The sequence below is a fragment of the Microcebus murinus genome, chromosome 3, assembly GCF_040939455.1.
Source record: "Microcebus murinus isolate Inina chromosome 3, M.murinus_Inina_mat1.0, whole genome shotgun sequence".
In the NCBI taxonomy this organism is placed as follows: domain Eukaryota; kingdom Metazoa; phylum Chordata; class Mammalia; order Primates; family Cheirogaleidae; genus Microcebus; species Microcebus murinus.
Genome location: NC_134106.1, coordinates 11,661,320 through 11,684,644, shown reverse-complemented (window position 1 = coordinate 11,684,644; position 23,325 = coordinate 11,661,320). Strand labels below are relative to the sequence as shown.

Genomic DNA, 23,325 nt, shown 5'->3' with positions numbered 1-23,325 from the left:
TTTAACATTTAAAGGTAGATTGTTTGAATCTTCTACTTTAGTTTGGGTCACAGTAACATCATTCAAATGAATAATTTATTTTTTGGTTTTTTTGGAGACAGTCTCACTCTGTCACCTTGGGTAGAGTGCAATGATGTTGTCCTAGCTTACTGCAGCCTCAAATTCCTGGGCTAAAGCAGTTCTGCCTCAGCCTCCCACGTAGCTGTGAGTACAGGCATATACCATGATGCCTGGCTAATTTTCTATTTTTAGTAGAGATGGGGGTCTCATTCTTGCTCAGGCTGATCTTAAACTCCTGAGCTGAAGCAACCCTGCTGTCTTGGGCTAACAAAGTACTAGGATTACAGACATAAGCCACTGTGCCCGCTCTTTATTTCTTGATTATTCTAAATAATACATACTTTAAAATATGTTATCAAATAAACAAACATGAATATCTCATTGTTGGGATATTAGACTGGTAAAAAATAAATAACTCATTATTTGTTTTATAAATATCCTAAAAGGGATTATGTAACTAATGCATTGTTAGGATTTTTCCTTTCCTCATTTTTTTTTTTTTTTTTTTTTTGCAAATGATTCAAGGAGGAACATTAGGCTAATGTTAATGGTGCTTCGTTTCACATTTATCTCATTACTAGCAAAGTTGGATTTTTAAATTTATCTGTCTTCATGTCTAATGTCTGATCACTGTAGGCAGTCACATTATCACTCTCTTCTTTGTTCTTATGAAAAGGCCCTTTTTGCTCTTGCCATTTTGTTTTAACATAGGATGAAGTAAGTATTCCTGGTAGCAGTTCAGCTGACCTGTTGCACTGGACCACTGCCACCACCATGAAGGTGCTTTCCAACACCACGACTACCACCAAGGCAGTGCTGCAGGCTGTGAGCGACGGGCAGTGGTGGAAGAAGTCTTTAACTTACCTTCGACCCCTGCAAGTAAGCAATGAGTCTTTAAAAAAAAAAAAAAAATCAGTTGTGTGGTTTACATCAGTTCATTAGCACTGCTTTTCAGTTGTTTTACTGTTATATTTTTATCTTCTCTAGATTATTAAAATAATCTCTTAAGAAATATAGGCCTCCCATCAGAGAATGAGTAATCTATTCTATAGAATGTAACATACTCCTGAGGAGTACTTACAAAGGACACTAATAGTGAGTTGGGTAAGGCTTGCTTCAAAAATCAGAATTAAAATTTAGTGAGAGGAAAAGGAAAGTGATTTAATCAATGCCGTATTCCTGCAGGCTAGTAGTTGAGCAAAAGTACTAGGAGCCAGCTTGGGGACTCTGTGGAATGAGCCTAGGGTAATAAATTATTGTTTCCATTCTGGGTAGGAGAAATAGAGCAACTGAGTTTGCTTTCTGGTATGTCTTAACCCATAACTCCCCTGCTGTCTTTTTTGCATTCTCATACTACAGTCCTTTAGCCTCACACTGGAAAACAAAACACACATGCCTGCTTGTCAGTCCACTTAAAGCACTCATTGAATATCTCATTCGTTCGTTCAGCAAATACTTATTAGGCATTTTCTTTTTCCTTTTTTTGAATTTTTTTTTTTTTTTTTTTAGAGATAGGGTCTCGCTCTATCACCCAGGCTGGAGTACAATGGTGCAATCATAGATCACTGTACCGTCAAACTCCTGGGCTCACGAGATCCTCCCACCTTAGCCTCCCCAGTAGTTAGAACTGCAGGCACCCACCACCACACCTGGATCATTTTTTTAAAAATTTTGTAGACTCAAAGTCTTGCTGTGTTGCTCAGGCTGGGCTCAAACTCCCAGCCTCAAGTGATCCTCCTGCCTTGGCCTCCCAAAGTGCTAGGATTAACAAGTGTGAGCTACTATGGCTGGTTATTAGGCATTTTTGTATGTCAAATCCTGTGCTAATCACTAGAAATAGAGTGAGGGTACACTTAAGTCTAATTCTCTTCCCTTATGTAACTTATATTTCAGTGGAGGAGACAGAAAACAAAATATCTGTATAACAATGTAATGGCAGGTGGTAATGAGCACTTACGAAGATAACTTAAGGAAGGTAAATGAATCATGATGGCACCGGGGAAGGAGAGTTCTGATTTAAATAGAGAAGTTAGGTCTCTCAGAAAAGGAATCAGTTTGAACAGAAATACAATTGAGCCAGATAGAACAAGTGCAAAGCCCCTGGTGGGGGAATACTCTTGACATCTGCATAGAACATAAAGGAAGCCAATGTGGTTTGAGCCGAGTGAACAATGGAGAGCATGGTAGGAAAGGAGATCGGAGTGGTGGTGGGGACCCCATCATTTAAAGCCTTATACAGCTGGTGATAACGACTAGATTTTTTTCTGAGTAAGATGGAAAGCTTTTGGAGAATTTAAGCAATGCAGTTGTGTGATCCAACTTTACTTTTACTAAGATCATTTAACTGCTGTGAGGAGAGCTGCCTATAGGGATCAGCAAAGAGACAGTGAGATCTCTAGTCTGGTTCCACAGGTGAGAGACAGTGGTGGTTTAGACTAGGGTAGCCATAAAGGAAGTGGGAAGTGGCCATTTTGGGGGTGTATTTTATGGTCCTTCTGGTGGTCTGGATGTGGGATATGTGGGAAAGAGGAGACCTAAGGATGATAGTCCAAACAGTTGGGTAATGAAGGGTAATGAACCATTTACTGAGAGGCTTTGTACTTTGGGGTAAGTCTGTGTATATCTTTTTTTTTTTTTTTTTCTTTTTTTTTTTTGAGACAGAGTCTCACTTTTTTGTCCAGGCTAGAGTGAGTGCCGTGGCGTCAGCCTAGCTCACAGCAACCTCAAACTCCTAGGCTCGAGCGATCCTTCTGCCTCAGCCTCCCGAGTAGCTGGGACTACAGGCATGAGCCACCATGCCCGGCTAATTTTTTATATATATATCAGTTGGCCAATTAATTTCTTTCTATTTATAGTAGAGACGGGGTCTCGCTCTTGCTCAGGCTGGTTTTGAACTCCTGACCTTGAGCAATCCGCCCGCCTCGGCCTCCCAAGAGCTAGGATTACAGGCGTGAGCCACCGCGCCCGGCCAGTCTGTGTATATCTTATCACTTCAGATATCACATTGGATTGTGATTATGGTTATTTTTCTGTCTCACCTGTTGAATTTTTGGAAGCTTTATGTCTAAAGTGTTTAACACTCTACCTAATATATAATTTTTATTAAATGTAACCTGAAATTTTTATCATCATTTGTGACGGTGGCTTTATTATTTCCTAGAGTATGCTTGGTGTAAAGGAAGTACACAATAAACTTAGGAGGGATGGGTGAATGTCTTTTACTTGGTTCTTCCAGTAATGAGCTTTACAATCTATTTGAGGAGAATAAAACATGAAGATAATTAACTATATACTAGAGATACTAAAGTACTTGCTAATCAGGAATGCTGGTAACAAGTCTTAAACACCTGCATGGGAGTGGTAGTTGTAAAGGAGATGGAGATAGTGAAAGGGGCATAGTCACATCATCTTTTAATTTTTTAAGTTTAGCGTATTATGGGGGTACAAGTGTTAAGGTTACATATATTGCCCATGCCCCCCTTACCCCTCGAGTAAGAGTTTCAAGCGTGTCCATCCCCAAACGTTGCACATCTTACTCGTTGTGGGCAGGGTTTCAACAGGTGAGGTCTGAGCTGGGCCTGGAAGGAAAGGTGGGATCTAACCATGCAGTCAGCAGGGACAGGAGGGAAAGGCGTACAGGTCAAAAGGATGCATGACATAGGTCAGTTTAGTTTGGGTGGAGAGTTAGCCTTTAATGCTCATTAGCATTTAATAACCTAAAATGTTATTCTACATAGTTTAGATTTCAAAGCAGGGCAGCAACATGGATATGATGATGTTTTAGTGTAGTTATTCTGACTGTAGCATAGAAAACTTACCATATTTACAGCACTTACTTCCTTAGTGTTTCTGATTCACTGATGTCGAAGTGACCAGGACATCAAAAGGCAGTTCATACATAGTGGGTTGAAGTGCTTGAAGTGCTTCTCTCAGACTGTAGCCATTACTCTTACATTCTCTGCTGGGTGTCTGTGTCACTCTGACACTCTCGCTTTAGGTCACAGGAAGCACATTGATCAGTTTCTTCTGAAATCAGCCTTTTCTCCCTCCCGTTCGCTCGCTCGCTCGCTCTCGCTCTCGCTCTCTCTCTCTCTCTCTCTCTCTCTCTCTCTCTCTCTCTCTCTCTCTCCCTCTCTCCCCCTCTCCCCCTCTGCCCCTCTCCCCCTCTCCCCCTCTCTCCCTCTCTCCCTCTCTCCATCCCCCCCTTCCTGTCTTCCTTCCTTTCTTCCTCTTCCTCCTCCTCCTTGCTTGTTTTCTTTTTATTCACTGTTCTTTACTTTGTTTTATTCAGGGGCAAGAATTTGGTGGTATTTATAAAATTGGAACTATAGCCAATGACGATCTCGAAAGGCAAGGGTGTCATCCCTTTTACGAATCTGTCATCTCTAATCCCTTTGTGGCTGAGGTAAGGACAGTGTACCTAAGAAGATAGATTTAATTGTCATGCTTTACATCAAAACAAAATTAAAAAAAAAAAAAAATGAACTCTCATGCTGTTGTAGACAGTATAAACAAAAATTTTCCTGAAAATGTACTTCTTTGTCTTGGTTCTTACTCGTGGTATCCATTGGTTTTATGTGATTTGTTTCATATATGTTATGATAGATTATGAAATTAAAGCTTATTTAAAATGTTACATAAAATAATATGCTTAAATAAGTGATAAGTTATTCAAGTGACCAGAAGACATAAAATCCTTTAATTATGTTTTCTGAGATTATGTTTGAAGAAAAAAACACACCCTACGAAATGGTAAAACTGCTTCTTTTGTCCAGTCTGAAGTGACCTATGACACTTATCAGCACGTCCCGGCGGAAAGCTTTGCGGAAGTTCTGCTGAGAACTGGGAAACTGGCAGAGGCTAAAACTGAAGGCGAAGAAGTATTTCCGACCACAGAAGGTAAGAAAGAAGGCTCTACTTTCTTGATAGTGTATAACTCGTATTAAGAGGACAATAACTAAGAATTTGTGAGTGAAGAAGAATTAGGAAAAAGAATTTTTTTAGTAATTTTGAATTGCTTAACTTGACCCAATAATTCATTCATTTATCCATTCATGTATTCATTTGTTTAAAGCATTATTTGAGAACCTACTTTTTTCTAGACATTTATTTATATTGAGGATTTAAAAGGTTAAATAAAATGTAATTCCTATCTTTAAGTTGCTAATTATATAAAGTGATTCTCATAGTGAATGGTATAAAGTGCTTAATAAATATTTCTTTCCTGTTTTTATGCTTCATAGAAGATCAGTGTATATTTGATATTCAGAATTTTCCAGCTGGTGGCATATCTTCCCATGTAGTATTTTTTCAGAAGAATAAATGTATGCAAGTTTACCAAAGACAGCTTACATTTGTGCTGTTTTACTCTTTAGCCTCCTTACTTCTTTCAAGATAGTTTCTTTGACTATATTTTTTCACTTCCCTCTCTCTCTGTCTGCCATCCTTCCCAAATACCTTATGATTCAAAGCTGCTGGAACTCCAGCTGTCTTGTCTATATTCTGTGCATCAGTGAGGAGGAAAGGAGGGAAGAAAAGCTGTTTTCTTGGACGTCCTATCCACAATTTGCTCTCACATGTTACTGGCCACATCTAACTGCCTGGGCAGTCCATCTTTTAACTGAGCACATTGCTGCGTGGAGTAAAATTTGGGAAAATGTTTACAGGGAATACAATTGCTACTTCCCTCCAAACCTGATAGCATAATGTATTTTTAGATAATTGTTTTCTTTCAATCAATATTTATATGCAGTGGGAAGAGGAGAGGCAAATACCACTTCCCTGTCCACTATGCTGGTCCCTTGAGTACTGAAGGCTTTTACTAAGTATATCATTTTTCTTTCACTCTGAGATGCATGTTTTTCTACCTCTTATTCTATGATCAGGTATATTTCACAGTGATGGGTATGTTTCTTTTTTTCCCAAAAAACTATTATTACATTCATGGCAGTTGATATTTAGCATATATGGAGAGTGCAGTCATGTTACTCTTCCCCTGTTTAATTATTCTTTATTACTTTTTGCTTTTCTTTTCTTGTTATTGTCTAAAATCACTTGCCCATGGATTAAATATAATTGGTTATCAGGGTAGTTTGTACAGATAGAATGTGAGACCGTAAGGAAATACTGGGTTGGATGTGGGCGTGTCACCTATTGACTGGCACATTAATGGACTAAAGTAATAACCAGTATGTTTACATATATTGGCTTATATACTTTTACAGTATTTTTTATTAATTATTTAGTTTGAGGCATAATTCATTTTATTGTGCTTCACAGATGTTGTGTGTGTGTTAAATAAAAATTGAAGATTTGTGACAACCCTGCATCAAGCAAGTTTATCAGCATGTGCTCACTATCAGCTTCATGTCTCTATGTTACATTTTGTAGTTCTCAAAATATCTCAGACTTGTTTTATTGTTATATCTATTATGGTGATCTGTGATCACTTTTCTTTGATGTCACTATTATGATTGTTTTGGGGTGACATGAACCATGCCCACAGAAGACAGTGAACTTAATTGATAAATGTGTGTGTTCTGACTGCTCCACCAACCAGCCTCTCTCTTTTCCTCTCTCCTCTCTCCTTTTTCCTCTCTCTCCTCCCCTCCCTTCTTGGGCCTTCCTGTGCCCTGAAACACAAGAGTATTGAAATTAGACTAATAACCCTATTAATTAGTCTCAAAGTGTTCAAGTGACAGGGAGACGTACACATCTCTCACTTTACATCAAAAGCTAGAGACAATTAAGCTTAGTGTGGAAGGCATGTCAAAAGCTGAGATAGGCTGAAAGCTTGACTTCTTGCACCAGTTAGCCAAGTTATGATTGTACATGAAAAGTTCTTAAATAAATTATAAGTGCTATTCTAGTGAACACACAAATGATAAGAAAGTGGAACAGCCTCATTGCTGATACGGAGAAAGTTTTAGCAGTCTGTATAGAGAAAATCAAACCAGTCACAACATTCCCTCAAGCCAAAGCCTAATTCAGAGCAAGGACCTAACTCTCTTCAAGTCTCTTAAGGCTGAGAGATGTAAGGAAGTTTCAGAAGAAAAGCTGAAAACTAGCAAAGGTTGGTTCATGAAGTTTAAGGAAAAAAGCCATTTCCATAACATAAAAGTGCAGGGTGAAGCAGTAAGTGCTGAAGTAGAAGCTACAGCACATTATCCAGAGGATCTAGCTAAGATCACTGATGGAGGTGACTACACGAAATAGCAGATTTTCAATGGAGACAGAATAGCCTTATATTAGAAGAAAATGACATCTAGGACTTTCATAGTGAGAGAGAAGTCAATGTCTGGCTTCAAGGGACATGCTAACTCTCTTGTCAGGGGCTAACGCAGCAGGTGACTTTAAGTTGAAGCCAGTGCTCATTTACCATTCTGAAAATCCTAGGACCCTTAAGAATTATGCTAAATCTAGTATGCTTATGTTCTATAAGTGGTACAACTAAGCCTGGATGACAGCACATCTGTTTACAGCATGCTTTACTGAATATTTTAAGCCCACCGTTGAGACTTACTGCTCAGAAAAAGATTACTTTCAAAATATTACTGCTCATTGACACTGTACCTGGTCCTCTACAAGCTCAAATGGAAATGTACAAGGAAATGAATGTTGTTTTCGTGCCTCCTAACATAGCATCCGTTCTATAGCTCATGAATCAAGGAGTAATTTTGACTTTCAAGTCTTATTTAAGAAATACATTCCATAAGGCTATAGCTGCCATAGGTAATTCTTGCTCTGATGGATCTTGGAAAAGCAAATTGAAAACCTTCTGGTCAGGATTCACCATTCTAGATGCCATTGAGAATGTTAACTAAAAAAAAAGAAAGAAAGAAATTTAATGAGGTTTATACTTTAGAAAAAGGAGAGCTTTATTTCTCATAAAGGGTAGCAGCCTGTGGGGCAGCCGGTCCAACTGGCTGAAGAGCAGAGCCCCAGCCGGAAGTCAGCACACATGCTTCAAAGGACAGACAAAAGGAATAAGATTTTATATGAGTGGGATGACCAAATATACATATTTAACAAGCTATAGGATGGCCAGGCGTGGTGGCTTATGCCTGTAATCCTAGCATTCTGGGAGGCCAAGGCGGGCGGATTGCTCAAGGTCAGGAGTTTGAAACCAGCCTGAGCAAGAGCAAGACCCCGTCTCTACTATAAATAGAAAGAAATTAATTGGCCAACTAATATATATAGAAAAACTTAGCCGGCCATGGTGGCCCATGCCTGTAGTCCCAGCTACTGGGGAGGCTGAGGCAGCAGGATTGCTTGAGCCCAAGAGAGGTTGCTGTGAGCTAGGCTGACATGGCCATGGCACTCACTCTAGCCTGGGCAACAAAGTAAGACTCTGTCTCAAAAAAAAAAAAAAAAGAAAAAAGAAAGAAAACAAACAAACAAACAAAAAAAGCCCCCAAAACCCCACAAGCTATAGGAGGAGTCAAAAATATTTATGAAAAAGAGAAATCATGTTGGAAACTCAGTTTTAAGATGTTTCTGGGGTCCCCTTGGCTGAGAGGGGTCTGTTCAGTTAGCGGCGGGCTTAGGATTTTGTTTTTAGTTTGCAAGAACATTCCTGATTCATGGTAGGAGGTTCAAATATCAACATTAACAGGAGTTTGGAAGAAGTTGATTTCAGTCCTTATGGATGAGTTTAAGGGGTTCAAGACATCAGTGGAGGAAGTAACTGCAGGTGTTCAAATATCAACATTAACAGGAGTTTGGAAGAAGTTGATTTCAGTCCTTATGGATGAGTTTAAGGGGTTCAAGACATCAGTGGAGGAAGTAACTGCAGGTGTGTTGGAAAAACAGAACTAGGATTGGAAGTGGACCCTGAAGATGTCAATGAATTGCTGTAATCTCATGATAAAACCTTAACAGATCAGGAATCACTTTGTATGGAGGGTCAAAGAAAGTGATTTCTTAAAATTTAATGGAATCTACTCCTGGTGAAAATGCTATGAACATTGTTGAAATGACAACAAAGGATTTAGAATGTTGCATAAACTTAATTTGAGATAGTAGTGGCAGTGTTTGAGAAGATTTCCAATTTTGAAAGAAGTTCTATGAGTAAAATGCCATCAAAACAGTAATCACATGCTACAGAGAAATCTTTCATGAAAGGAAGTGTCAATTGATACGGTAAGATTCATTGCTGTCTTATTTTAAGATATTGCCATAGTCACCAAAAGCTTAAGCAACTGCACACCCTGATCAGTCAGCAGCTGTCAACAATGAGGCAAGACCCTCCACCAGAAAAAAGATAACAACTTGCTTAAGGCTTAGATAATCCTTAGAATTTTTTTTAGCAATAAAATATTTTTTTAATTAATATAATGCTATTGCATATTTAATAGACCATGGTATAGTGTAAATATAACTTTTATGTGTACTGGGAAACAAAAAAATTGCTGTGAGTTGATTCACTGTAATATTTGCTTTATTGCAGTGATCTTTAGCAGAACCTGCAATTTCTCTGAGGTATCCCTGTACATGTATGTGAATTTGAATGCCTCTCATACAAGAGGTATGCTTTACAAGAAGGCAAAATAATAGAACTACATTGTTAACAGTCTGAAAAGTGGATGCTTTCAGAGTATTCCCTGTCAAACCATGTATACTATCACATCTCAGACCTTTTGATAATGCCAGTATATCTGGAACAGACATCTTTGGCTATTTTATAATGTTCAATATTTGTCAGAAATTTAGCAGAATTGAAGACTGATATAGGTTAAATGACCCAAATTAAAAATTATGGTAAAAATGTGATTCCTGACTTTGGTTCAGAAGTAGGTCATAATACAAATTAAACTTCCCAACATGACCTGACTCTAGAATTTTTTAATAAAGTTGATGAAAAGATTTTTATAGAGACTAGCTAAAGAATATTGATCATTATTTATTTAGCTAAATGAATGATTTAATGGCTAATGATTTCCAAATCAATAATATGGGCAACTTTCCTCTGAATTTAGTTCTGGAATTAAATTTATTACAGATTGCTCTCCAGAGGCACTCATTTTGCATAGAATTAGTGCTTGGGGGCTTTGGCATGATTTTATCTGATTTCGGCTGTATAATTTGTTTAGAAAATGCATTGAATTCAAGGTCTGAGAACTAGCATTACAAATTAAATTCATAAACACTACTAAATGTAGGGCAGGAGCTTTTTTTTTTTTTAATAGTTTATCTTAAATGGTAAAGTCCTTGTGATTCAGTCTCTAGCCCAGGGGTCCTCAAACTTTTTAAACAGGGGGCCAATTCACTGTCCCTCAGACCATTGGAGAGTGCACACTGTGGGCCCAGACAGAGGTGGCTGCTAATCAGGACAGGCAGCGGCAGCAAAAACACCCAGTGGGCGGGATAAATGTGCTAGGCGGCCTCATGTGGCCCACAGGCTGTAGTCTGGGGACGCCTGCTCTAGCCAATATGACATCTTGAGGATCCCAGTAAGACTCTTTTCTTGTCCTTGATCAGTCTGCTTATCATCACCTCTGAAAATTTTGTCACATGTTTCTTAAGGTTTGCAGATTCTAAGGCTGAGAAGCTTCCTATGTGTAGGGTTTAAATGCAACTTTTTAAGAATCTCTGAGTCTCTGTAAGAGCTGCTAAGACAGTTTTGATGCTCAGAGGTAGAGTGAAGACTGATGTTTTCAGCTGTTCTCATCAGTTTCATCAGTTAGGAGGGGGCTGGGTTAAGCATTTAGGGTATAAAGATTAATGAGCTGGGACCAGTGTGTGGGAGAAAAAAGATGTCATGAGATAACTTCAACAACCATTGTGTTAGGAATTAAGAGTGACATTGGATTCTTTTTCTTTCAAACTGAGGTCACATGGAGTGTGATATACTTGGAACCTATGATTCTTCTAGTCTTGAAGCAGCTGGGACGTCATGAGTCTAGTGTGGCCAGAAACTCAGCTGGCTAAGTGCATGCTGGAGACCAAGCATATGTAACTTGTCCAGCGTACCTTTCAGGAAACCTCCTTTGGGGAATAACTGATAAGAGCTTGAGTATTTGACAAAGTTATCAGAGAGGATTTTTTTTCTCTTTTCTTCCCCTAACATTCTATTGAGAAAATTTAAAAGTCACAGGAGAATTGAACAAATTCTACAGTGAACTCCTATAAACCCTCTTAGATTCTACCATTAACATTTTCCATGCTTATTGTAGATATGTTTTTCCACCCCTCTATCTGTCCACCAAATTCAACTTATTTTCTGAAGCATTTCAAAGTAAATTGCAGACATCAATACACTTCACTCCTTGATACCACACTGTGCATATCTTTAACCAGAGTTAGTATTTATTACTTTTTTTAATGAAATTAAATTTAGAGTGAAATAAAAAATCTTGATTGTATGACAGCTGTATGAATACTGACAAATGCAGTACTTGTGTATCCCTCACTCCTGTCAAGATACAGAACATTATCATCACCCCAGGAAGTCCATGCCTCTTCCCAGTAAACACCCACCCACACTCCCTAGAAGGCAATCCATGTTCTGGTTTTTCCCCAGCATAGATTAGTTTTGCCTTGTCCTAGAATTCATTAAGTGGAATCATAGAGCATATATTCTAAGAGTGGGATTATTGGGTCAAAGAATATGTGTTTGTTTAGTTTTGTAATAAATCACCACTCTTACCTGCTAGGTGTTGTGGTTTTTCTGGGTTTTGGTTCTTCAAGACTACAGGTTTTCTGAGTTTTACTTGCCCAGCATGGCACAGACAGGGGCTTACCCGCAAGATAGAAGCTGTGGAAACAGGAAACTCACCAGTGCCATCCATTCTTCCAAAGGGCAACCCCCCCTCCAGTTTCTAAGTGCTTTGGGTAGCTCTCCAGTCCCTTACTGACATTTGTGTTTTATACTTTATCTACAGTTTATATAATAGTCTTCATCTGCAGGAGGGCTGTTCTAATAAGAGAACCCAATCTTAAATTGAAGAATTTCACTAGAATTACTCTTCTGGATTTCATTGGAGTTCATCAGATGACAGTGAGGTTAAAGTCTGAGTCATAGTTCCCCCCGAAGAGAGAATAGAAAGCCAGGTTCCTTTTTCTTAGGATAAATTCTGGGGAATCAATTTACGAATGAAGGCTTACCTTGAGGAGAGAATTTTGACCATCCTCGAACTATTTTGGGTGGTTGACATAGATGTCAAGGACCCTTGAGGGAAATAGGCCACACAGATGTTCAGGTGGGCGAACTGTACCCAGCTCAACAATGGTATTGGAGGAGATGCTGCACTGGGCATTGGCTTAAAGTGAGAATTTAAAAAACACATAGCAGTAGTTGGAAAATTTATAATTGTGTGTATTGTTTGACCCAGTAGTTCTGCTTCTAGGAGTTTTTGCTATGAATGTATTCATACACATTAAAAAAGTGACATATGTTCATTCTTTGTAATAGCATGAGATTGTCAATAGCCTGATAGGTACTGATAGGGAAAGAGATCTATCTTGTTTTGAATCTCCTGTTTCTTGTCTTTAAGGATGAACTGCCTTTATGAGTTTGGTTAATTTATATAAGCTTCCAAGCCTGTGTAAAAACAAGATACTACTATCTCCTTGCAGGGTTTTGAGATACTTGGAGTTAATTCATGCAAAGCATCCGTCTTGTGTTTGCCTTATCAGAGGAGATATTTTGAAAACCATAGGTATTTTTTGTTTTAGAGTAATTTTAGTATTGTTATACAAAGAAATGGTTTGAGCACAGGCAGAGAGTTTGGATGTCAGACTAATTTGGCTGGTGTACATGATAGGTTTAATTGTAATTAAAACCATAAATTAAGGTTGGCTCATATTTATGGAGTCTTTAAATGTCAAATAAGAATTTTAACTTATTTTTTTAAGAAATGAGAAACTAATGAAGGTTTTATTTTTAAGCTAAAGAGTGACATCATTACTCAGTGCTTGATTAAAATAACTATGAAACTGTTTTAAGAAGGGCTTAGAAGGAGAAAGACTGAAAGTATTACATAGAGTTGGGAGGCTATTGAAAGAGTCCAGTTTTTCAACAATGAAAGCCTAAACTAGAATTTGTGGCAGTGAAAATAGAAAGCATATGTGAAAGAGTTCTTTGGAAATTATTCAGCAGGATTTGATGATGGCCTGAATGTTGGTAGCAGAGAAGAGGATGAAGTCCAAGATGACTTGGGAGTTTTAAGTTTGGCTTATTGGGAGAATAGTGTATTATTTCAGAAATATGAAAGATACTGGGTAAAGAATGGTGCATTTGGGGTAATATTTGTGTGGCAATGTCCAACAAGCAGTTGGTAATGCAAGCCTTGTGAGATGGGGCAAGCCTAGGGATAAATACTGGGAAAATAGACTAAGATGCCAGTTGAAATTAAGAATGTAAATAGAGTTCTTTAAGGGGGAAAATGTAAAGTGGGATTAGAGATAGTGATAAATAACTGAATACCCACATTGAGCAGTCAGGGAGGAAGAAGAGGATCTGGTGACAGACAGAGGAGATCATTTGAGGAGCAGATGTGAAGACTCAGTGTCCCTGAAGTCAAAGGAGAGACTGTTAGCAGTGTCTAGAGCCACAGTGAGACCCGAGAGAAAAGACCATGGGGTTTGGTGACCTTTGGAGGCAGTGTGAGTGGGGACCCAGGGTTGAAGGAACTGGAGGAAAAAGTGGGTTTCAAGGTGATGGATGCAGGGGTGCAGACCACTCACTTAGGAAGTTCGGCAGTGAAAAGAAAGGGGACTGTTGAGTTTGTCCAAATGGAGGGTTGCCAAAAGAAGAATATTTTTTTCCCCAGGACGGAGGTGATTTGTTTGTGTGTTGGCACAGGGCAAATAGAAAGGAAACTTACTGCGACTCTAAATCCTCTTCTGCAAATTGAGGAAAACAGCTAACTTTTCCGTAGAGAGGTTGTGAGGAGTAACTAATCCAAATGATTATTGAGTGCTCAGTGAGAAAAGCAGCAAAGCAACAATAAATACAGTAGCGGAAGTGTTTCCAATAATCAGGGGTGACTGTTTTAAGTCTGCTGTTGCTTCTTAGTGAAATTAGTCTTCATGCTTAAATGTAGTTGTTAATTTGTTAATAATTATGATTTTAATAAAATTGAATTAATTGTCTCTGTTAGTACTGTGGTAGTTATTAATGAAAGAACCTATAATCAATCATTTTTAGGGAGAAACCAAAACATGTCATAATTGAAGATAATCATTTGTTCCCTCAAGCCTATATTTTCTGGAGGGAGTGTTGGGAGTCGACTACCTCTCACCACCCTGCCCAACAGAGAGACAGAGACACCGAGGATGCAAACACTCAAGAGGAGTTTATTTTCTGGCTAGCCAGGGTCCAAGCCTTGAGCACCAACACAGTGGTCACTCTGGTAGGCAAGGACCCCAACTGGGTTGCAGCGTGCCTTTTATCCCTATGGTGCATATGCTATGCAGTGGCTGATCACGCATGGATCATGCATTGACCTTTAACATGATTGGTTGGCTGGCAGCCCCACTATACAGGGGTTCGAACAATGCAAAGTTGGCGCAAACAAGCAAGCAAGCAGCGGTTTCCATGGCAAGCAAGCAACAGTTTCCAGAAGCCGGATGTTAGTTCCGGCTTCACTGGGGTGTGGGCCTTGCAGGTATGCAATGTCTCGACCCCTCACAGGAGGAAGGGAACCTACTTGGTGCTTTCTCTATGATAGATGCTGTGCGCTTTGTGTACTTTACCTCATTAATCCTAATTTACACAGGAGGCAAATAGTGCTCAGACCTCAAATCTAAAATTTTTTGAAAACAAAGAATTTTTATAACTTGTTTGGTATCAAGGCCTAAAGTCACATGAAGCTACTTACAGTCTTTGCTTATCTCACTTAATATGAGTATTCAAATGTTGTGCAGTGGAAATGTTAATGTCTTTGATTATTGGGTGCTCCCAGACCATCCTGTGGGTATGATGTATTACATGGTATGTGTCCAACATAACCTTCTAAAGTCCAAAACCTTCTGAATTCTGAAACTCAGAGTTATGTAGTAAATTAGTGAGACACCTGAGCTCTGATTCCAGGACGTTCTGGTTCTCAAGATGGTTTCCTTTCCACTGTGTCATTCTGCCCAATGTTGTAGCCCAGAGATTCATTGCATGTTTATAGATTTTGTTTTAGTTGTTGTTCTGAAATGTACCTGGGATTTTGATTTTATTCAGGTATTGGTAAGACTCACAGACATAGAAATGATTGCTGTGAAGGAAGAAGTTTATACACACAGATTCCTAGAAATAGGGAAGAGCCCACTACGGTGGTCCAGGAACAGAAGGAGCCAGGGAAAGCATGGCAAAAGTCTTGGGTTTTCATGGGAAGAGATGGGCGAGGCAGGGTAGGCAAACTTGGACAAGCTTAAGATTGAAAGTATGGATAATTTTGGTGGGCTCTGGGATATAGTGGTGGTCTCTAACTGTCTCTTACCTGGCTGTGGGGTGATTAGGACAGAGGCTATTGCCTCTTGGAGTACAAAGCCAAGATGAAGGAGGTGGTTCAATGTCTGGGCACTGGACTGTTTGGTTTGTATGTCAAAGGTGTATGGTTTGTATGTCACAGGCAAGTGGTTTGTTCTCTCTAGGCATTAGCTAGATCTGGGTGGAGCAGTCTTTTCAGGATTAGCAAAGTCCCTAAGATGTCAAGGCAGGGTAAAATACAGAAAGTAAACAACATGATCCATACAGTTTTATCTATGAAGTAATGTCTATGTGTAATAGATATTATTCACTTGGAGCAAAAATTTGTATTTTAGGGTGATGATTTTTACCACTTAGTAATAACAATGATGACCCTTTAGATAACTCTCTGAGGGCGATTTTTTTTTATTACTTTGAGCTCATGAAAATTGTGTATTCCTTTTCTTTTTTGCGTATTATAAACTTTGTATTCAATTACATATATTCAAAAATTTTAGTGACCATTTTTGATTGGTATCTATGATATAATAAACTGTTTTAAAAATAAACCTGCTGGAATTTATGAATCTAGATGAGAATCCTCTCCTTCAAATATGTCTCCTGGAGACTATGTCTTCCTTCCAATAATGTCATCATTGCTCTTTTTTGTTGGTTTTATTTTTTGTTTGGTTGTTTTTGCTTTTGTTGCTTTTGCTTTGAAACGTTTTTCAGATCTATAGCATATTCTTCAGAATATCTTCAGTGATAGTAGCATATCCTCATCCCTTGAGAGTGCATTGGTCATTGGATACAGGCAAATGCACATTAAATAAAGTAACAGATTGGATTTGCATTGTCATAAAAATAGTTAGTTGTGAGTAGAAGATAGTCGGTAATGTGACTTCATTTTCCAGGTGAGTCTGAGATTGGCTTCAATTACAACTCCAAGAAGAAAGGTCCTCCAATAGCTAGAGAAACAGCCATCCATCTGAAGAAAGGGGTCCTAAGGGGCTCTTTTGAGAGAGGCAGTACTAATCTGATGAATAGGTTCAAATATGCTTGTTTGAAACTTGGCCTCTTTTGCATGTAAAGAAGGGAAATATAGGAAGAAAATTAAAATGAGGGTGGAAAATACTACGTGAGGTTGCCTTGTTAAAGACTATAAGAAAGGAAGTTAACAGGAAAGAATTATTAATATATTAAACAGTTGGATTTTTCCCCCTCAAAATAAGGGTCCTGAAGGACGATTAGGCAGATACTGAATGACAGAATGTATAAGGCAGACATAAGTCAAAATGACTTCCATGTCTGTGTCTGTGTTTGTAAAATGTGTAATTTATAGACTCTAAGGAAATCTTTCTCAAGTAGTCCAGAATTTTCAGCAGGTTAAACTTGCATACTTTCTCTCGCTTTATCTTCTGGTGTCCAAAATTTATAACACAAGCCCTCATCTTTCCTTTTTTAGTAGTCTTCTAGGGTACATTCACCAATTTTGTACCTTTTTTGTTTGCTCTCACAATTGTTTGTACAAATGTTAATCTGGGCCCTTTGCATTGCATCATTAAATTATCTGTTTAGAGAGTGTCTCTTGCCCTTGACTGTTTATTCCTAAAGGGCAAGGACTCTGATTCTTATCTTAGGGCACTGTCTGGTTCCGAAAAGTTCATTGATGTTGAATGAAGGAATGAATTTGGAAGTGGGCCTTGAAATGAATAGCTTTTGATTAGAAAACATCTCTGAAACTGTACAATGCCCAGGGAGTTGGGAGGCCTGAGGCTGACTGATGGTCCATTTGGTTCATAAAGTTTGGAGACCACATAGGAAATGAGTATTTAGAGAACAGATATTCTCTTTGCAGAGGCTTAGTGGAGAAAGCTGAGTAGTTTTTTCCCTGTGAATCATCAGCAGGAAATTTTGAGTTCTGGGTCAGCCTGTGACACTTTACCCACTTGTAGGTTGCTCCACACTCTCCCACATCCCCATAGCCCAGACAGTCAGGTGAACATAGATTATACAAATGACATAAATATTAGTCCCCGTAAGACATAATTAGGAAGCTAAATCTACTAGAAGAAAATCATATGGTGCATTGGCAAAGTCAAATATGATTTACTTTGGATTATTCATATACTGTTCCCTTTCGTTAGTGCAGATCATGAGAGTGTGTGTTTTTTTTTTAAATTAAATATTTGCATTGTGATTATATATGACTACCTGGTATTTGTCACTAGGATCCTAAATGAATAGAATACGTCCTTATTAAAAAGAACTGTATGTAAACACAGACTTTACTGGCAAGGTGCTCTCATATTAAAGCTTTGACACTGGCAGGTTGTTGCTTGAATAAAAATTTTTGTGGAAAAGAAGTTTTTAATGGCTGGGATATTTTAAAACATGTAAACAAAGCAAGAGGCTGATTTTATTTTTGTAGAGTGTGATGAAGAGCAGTATTCTCAGGAGGAACAAAAGCATCTTATCGTCATTGTAGTAATCCTTCATTTGCACTCAGGAAGCTATTTTATTGCTTTGATTATATGGTCACCTTCCATGTTAGCTATCATTGACATACATAATTTTATAGCACAGTCTGCATCTTTAAAACTTAAAGACACAGCCTTCAGAAATCATCCTTACTGATGTCTTTCCACTTAACTTTGAAGCTGCCCTAACAGGATTTCCTCATGTATAACAACAGCATACTTTTTTCAAGTTAAGGAAATGTTACTATATAACACAGTAGCACATAGTTCCATGTGATCTCTGTTTAGATCAGGCGTCGTCCTCAAACTATGGCCCGCGGGCCGCATGGCGCCCGCTTAGGACATTTATCTGGCCCGCCAAGTGTTTTTGCTGCCGCTGCCTGTCTTGCTTAGCAGCCGACTAGTCCCGGGCCCACAGTGTGCACTCTCCAGCGGTCTGAGGGACAGTGAACTGTCCCCCTGTTTGAAACGTTTGAGGACCCCTGGTTTAGATGATGCTGAATAGACTTTCATAAAAGGTCTTAAAGTGTCTTTTGAAACTATCCGTTGAAATCGTATAGGGCTAAAAATATGGCACTTAGTAACTATGAATGTCATGTGCGTCCTCAAGAAAAATAATGTATAGGTTTTTTGTTTTATTTTTTTCTGCATTCAGTTCTCTTACAACTAGCAAGTGATGCTTTGCCAAATGACCTGACCTTGGCTCTGGCTTATCTCCTTGCCTTACCACAGGTAAGTTTGCCCTTACTATTGAAGAACTTAAAAATGAATACACTAAAAGTCTATGCTGGGGATTTTTATTGGTAAAATTATTTATTATATGTCATTTTCTTCTGATAGTCCTTAGGTGCTGAAAGGACTGTGGTCAGTATCTACAAAGTGAATTCTATAATGTTAGCTTAAATTTTAATCTACTTTTACATTCATAGGATCTGTCTTTGTAATGCCTTCTGAATTTTAATATAGTATATTAAGTTGAACTTGAGCTTGAGTTTGAGTTGAAAGGATGGAAACTTTGTACCAAAATTGTGCAGTAATGACTGGAAATGTAATGGTTTATAATGCTCTTGCTAATTTCCTTTCAGCTGAGTTAATTCTATCCTGCTCCCTCTTAGGTGTTAGATGCTAACAGATGCTTTGAAAAGCAGCCCCACTCTGCATTCTCTCTCCAGCTGGCAGCTTACTACTACAGCCTACAGATCTATGCCCGGCTGACTCCTTGCTTCAGGGATAAGTGCCATCCTCTTTACAGGGTAAGTCCTCATGGTTTCCACGTTAATGAGCAGAGTTAAAGCTTTTCTAAAGTAGTCAAAACATACGTTTATTTTTTTGGAGGATTTGGATCCCCTTTGCATTCCAAGTGGCAGATAGCGCTTGACTTTTCTGTGTTAGATGAAGTTGCTTTACCAGGTATCCATAAGAAGTAGAGTTTCTGATATTTATTGTGACTGCTGATTCTTTCCCCTGACGTTTCTTTCATTTACTTTATTTTACTAAGTTCTTAGCAAGGAAAAGCTAAAGTAGTAGGAGAGGCTAAGTGGAGAAGTGGGTTTTTAATTCACTTCTCAAAAGGAAGATGGCTCTGTCTAATTTAGGAAAATGGGCAAAGTAATTCTTTGAGCAATATTTCACTTTTATTTTTTTTAAAGCCAGAGATATAAGAGTAGTAATTGTACAGATGGAATGTTAAAACTTATCATTCCTACTTGCCACAAGCTTCAGACTGCTTTTATGTAATTTTGTTGTTAATTTCTCAGTGAAAGCATCTAAGCGTGGCCTGAAGTTACATGATGTGCCTTCTTTTGTGGGTGTAAAAGTGCTGCAGATGCCACTGGAAAATTCTCCCAGGCTTACTTGTATAGACCAGTCTTAATTTTCAGCATTGGGAGAGGATCTACTTCTGTTTTGGATCGCTTTTTAAAAAATTACTATTTTAAGTATAGATAAATAAATAGACTTTTCAAATCCACTATGTACATAAATCCAAGGTTCAAATTTTACTGAGGCAAGATTCTTCCTTCCCTGACCCAAAGTAGAATGTAAACAAATAATTTCAGTGTTTATCAAAGTTCTTGCTGCCTCAACTAACTAAAACATATCTAAGAACCTAAAAGTATGTGAAAACATTCTATTTGTGGCAATAACTATGGCTTTTATCCATCTGTTTTTATGTAAAAGAAGAGCGGGTATGGGAGAACCATTCACAAAAGAGGTGAATCTCCCGGGGCACCATCATTATTGGAAGTATATTGTCCTTAGGCATAGTTTTATTATTGTGATGACATTTGGCCAAGAAACAGGAATGCTTCCTTCTTTTAACCAGTTGATATGAAGTATTACTTTATTTTAGAAATCGAATGTTTTTGTTTTTGGGGTTTTTTTTGGTTATGGTAGCTACTGCTGCTTTATAGAGTTAATTATCTCACATAAAATAATTACTATACTGTAGTAATTTTATTTTTATACTTCAGGTATGCTTTTAGGTGAAATACGAAATGTATATTGATCTGTGTTGGAAGTTGAGGGGATGATGTGTTTATGCAGGTAGAAAAGTGGCAAGTTTATTTTACCCTTATCTTTTCATTAGTGCTATGTATGTACACAAGTAGCAAGTAATTTGCTCTGAAACTCTATGGTGAAATTCAGTGAAGCTTTACTTTGACCAAATGCATTGTTCCTTGTTGTAAACTTGATTTTTGTTCCTAAAAAGTCAGTTGGGTTCTCAAAGTGTATTTGAGTGAGATCTTTAAGTGGATATCATTGAAATGGGATATCTGTGCTGAAATGAATAGTAAGGTCGTGCTGTGTGGCTAGGTGCCTCGTAAGAGGCTGAAAGCAACGCTTTGGGTAGGAGATGAGTGTATGAGAATTCTGTCTCCATTTAGTTGTGCCATCCCAAATGTCAGAGCCCCAGTCTTTAGTTTTTAAGGGGGTCTAAATATAGCCAGGGTATCAAGGCCCTGAGGAACAGATCACCTCCAGCAGGCTTCTTAGCAGCTCTGCAAGTGGCCTGATTTCTTTTTGTCATGGTGGCCACCCATTTGGGCTCAGCCACGGCTGGCATTAAGGCCGTTGTTTTGGTGGCATACTTAATATCCTTATTTCCTGCCATCAGGAGACCCCTTTCCTTCCAAATGGCACCATGAGCATGCATAATCATAAAAACATATTTAATTATCCTTTTCCTAGTGCCAGTTGAATCCCCACTGTCAGTTTTGCCCAGGGCTCCTGTGAGGATATTTGGAGGCAAGGGGCTCTAGGCCCCCTCCTTCGCCGTCTGAGTCCTAGACTTAAAAACAAAACAAAAAGCATTTTCTTTCCTGGAGGCTTCCTACCACCCAAAGTCCTTTGAAATTTGGGGGCGATGTGATATCACAATTATCCTTAGACAAAGGTACAAAAACTCACCAGACAAAAGCTCACAAACACACACAAACAACATAGGGAATTCCCAACACAAAGAATCTAAAATGCTGAGTCCTATCAACCAAACGGGAGTTTTCATTTTATGGCCCCTGCTGGTCAACTCCAGCACGTGCGTTGGATTATAGTAACATCATTCTCTTTACACGTAGCTTTGTTGCCATAAGTTAATCACTCAGCCAAAGTTTTTCCCAAGGGCCTTTGAGATGGAGCTTCCTTAGTTTGCAACAAAACTCACAAATAACAAACAGATAATACAGGGGATACAAAAATACCAGAGCTTATCAAACAAATGGGAATCCAAAGGGGACAAAGGCCACCTCAGCTGTGCCTCAGAAGCCCTACCACAGGATCGGAAGGTTCACAAATGGGAGTCCAAAGGGGACAAATGTCACCCCAAATGGCTAAAAGGTTCAAAACCTTCCCCAAATGGGTCATCTAATCCCCCTGTTTCCTGGAACTTCAACTAATGCCCTGTCACAGGGTTGGAAGGTTCAAAACCTTCTCCAAATGGGTGGCCTAATCTCCCCATTCCCTGGGAAACTCTCCCCAAATAGTGGCACAGTCCCCCTGTTCCCTGGGGACCACAAATGAGCTCTGAATTCAAACCAGTTTCCCTAGTTCCACTCAACCTAATGACTTCCACCCCAAAAAGATGCCTCAGAACGAATGCCCTGATAGGGCCTCCAACAAACACCCTGCTGCAGGGCTGGAGGGTTCAAAACCCTTCCTAAATGGGTGGAATCAGGGTCTCAACAAGCATGCCGGGGAACTTGCCCAACAAATGGCCTGGCATCCAGACACTTTTCAAACCCATTTCTTTCTCCTCAACTCAGTTCAGGTTCCAGGTAGCTGTGTCTACTTTGGAGAGACAGAGATGGGAATTCCCCAGAGATAAAGCAGGCTCCGGCAGCTTCTGGGGCCATTCTTGCTCTCTCACCTCAAAAAGAAGTTGCTCCTACCCGTGAAGACCCATGGCTTTGACCCAGGGCTTCTCTCTGCTTCTTGTAGAAGTTGCGGGGTGCCATTCCACTGGGGTGCCAGTGGGCCCACCTAAGGATGCCAAATTCTGTTACCAAAAGTTCAGCACTTTCCCAAGGGCCACATCAGAAGAATGAGGACAAGTGGTTTGAGGAAGGAAGGATTTTATTAATTTGCTGGCAAATGAGGAGGTTGGCAGATGCCTGACTCAAAGCACCAACATCCTCTATATACTTTTCATCTCACTAGATAATGAGTTGTTTGAGGGCAGTAGACACTGTTGTATTTATTGGATCTCCCAGTGCTTAGTAGAGCAAGAAGGTGGCAGTATAAAGGGTCATAAACAAATGTTCAATGGATAGGTGACTAGAAATCCATGAGTAATTCTTCAGTACATATGAGGTCATTGAATTGTGTGTATGTCTGTGTGTTCATCAAATGTTTATCATGTGACTTTTTTATGCCAGCCAGTGTTCTGGAGGAAACAGTAGTGAATATAGTATATAAAAACCCTCACCCTTGTAGGACTTATATTTTATTGGGGAAGGAGGCACCATTCACAAAACAAGTAAATAAAATATATGCTATGCTAGCTGGCAGTAAGAAGTATTAAAGAAAAAGCAAAAGGAATGTGAAGTGTGTGTATGTGTGTGTGTGTGTGTGTACTTTACTCAAATAGGGTCAGAAAACTCTTCCACTGAGAAGGTGACCTTTGAGTAAAGAGGAGAGGACATAGCAGCACCATGCAGATACCTGGGGAAGGGCATTCCAGACAGAATAGCAGTGACAAAGGCATGGAAGTGTCACTGGGCCTGCTGTATGCACTGTGCTGTTTTTTCAAAAGGTATTTGAGATGTTAAAATTTTACTATATAAAATTCAAAGCATAGAGGAGTTGCCTGGATCTAGAGGAGAAGGATAGAAACGCAGTCTGTGACTAGACTTCATTGTGACCTGTGGGGGCTTTTCTCCTATCTGGCTA

The 23,325-nt window shown here is 39.0% G+C and overlaps 1 protein-coding gene across 2 annotated transcripts in view; it reads left to right on the top strand.

The window, feature by feature from the left end:
• The window catches only part of NBAS (NBAS subunit of NRZ tethering complex), a 328,315-nt gene that overhangs the window by 192,490 nt on the left and 112,500 nt on the right, over nt 1-23,325 (top strand). For both annotated transcript variants that reach the window (XM_076000562.1, XM_076000561.1), the window contains exons 36-40: nt 772-939; nt 4,352-4,465; nt 4,836-4,959; nt 18,596-18,672; nt 19,056-19,193. In XM_076000562.1, the coding sequence (XP_075856677.1) occupies nt 772-939; nt 4,352-4,465; nt 4,836-4,959; nt 18,596-18,672; nt 19,056-19,193 (621 nt within the window). The remainder of the gene's footprint in view (nt 1-771; nt 940-4,351; nt 4,466-4,835; nt 4,960-18,595; nt 18,673-19,055; nt 19,194-23,325) is intronic.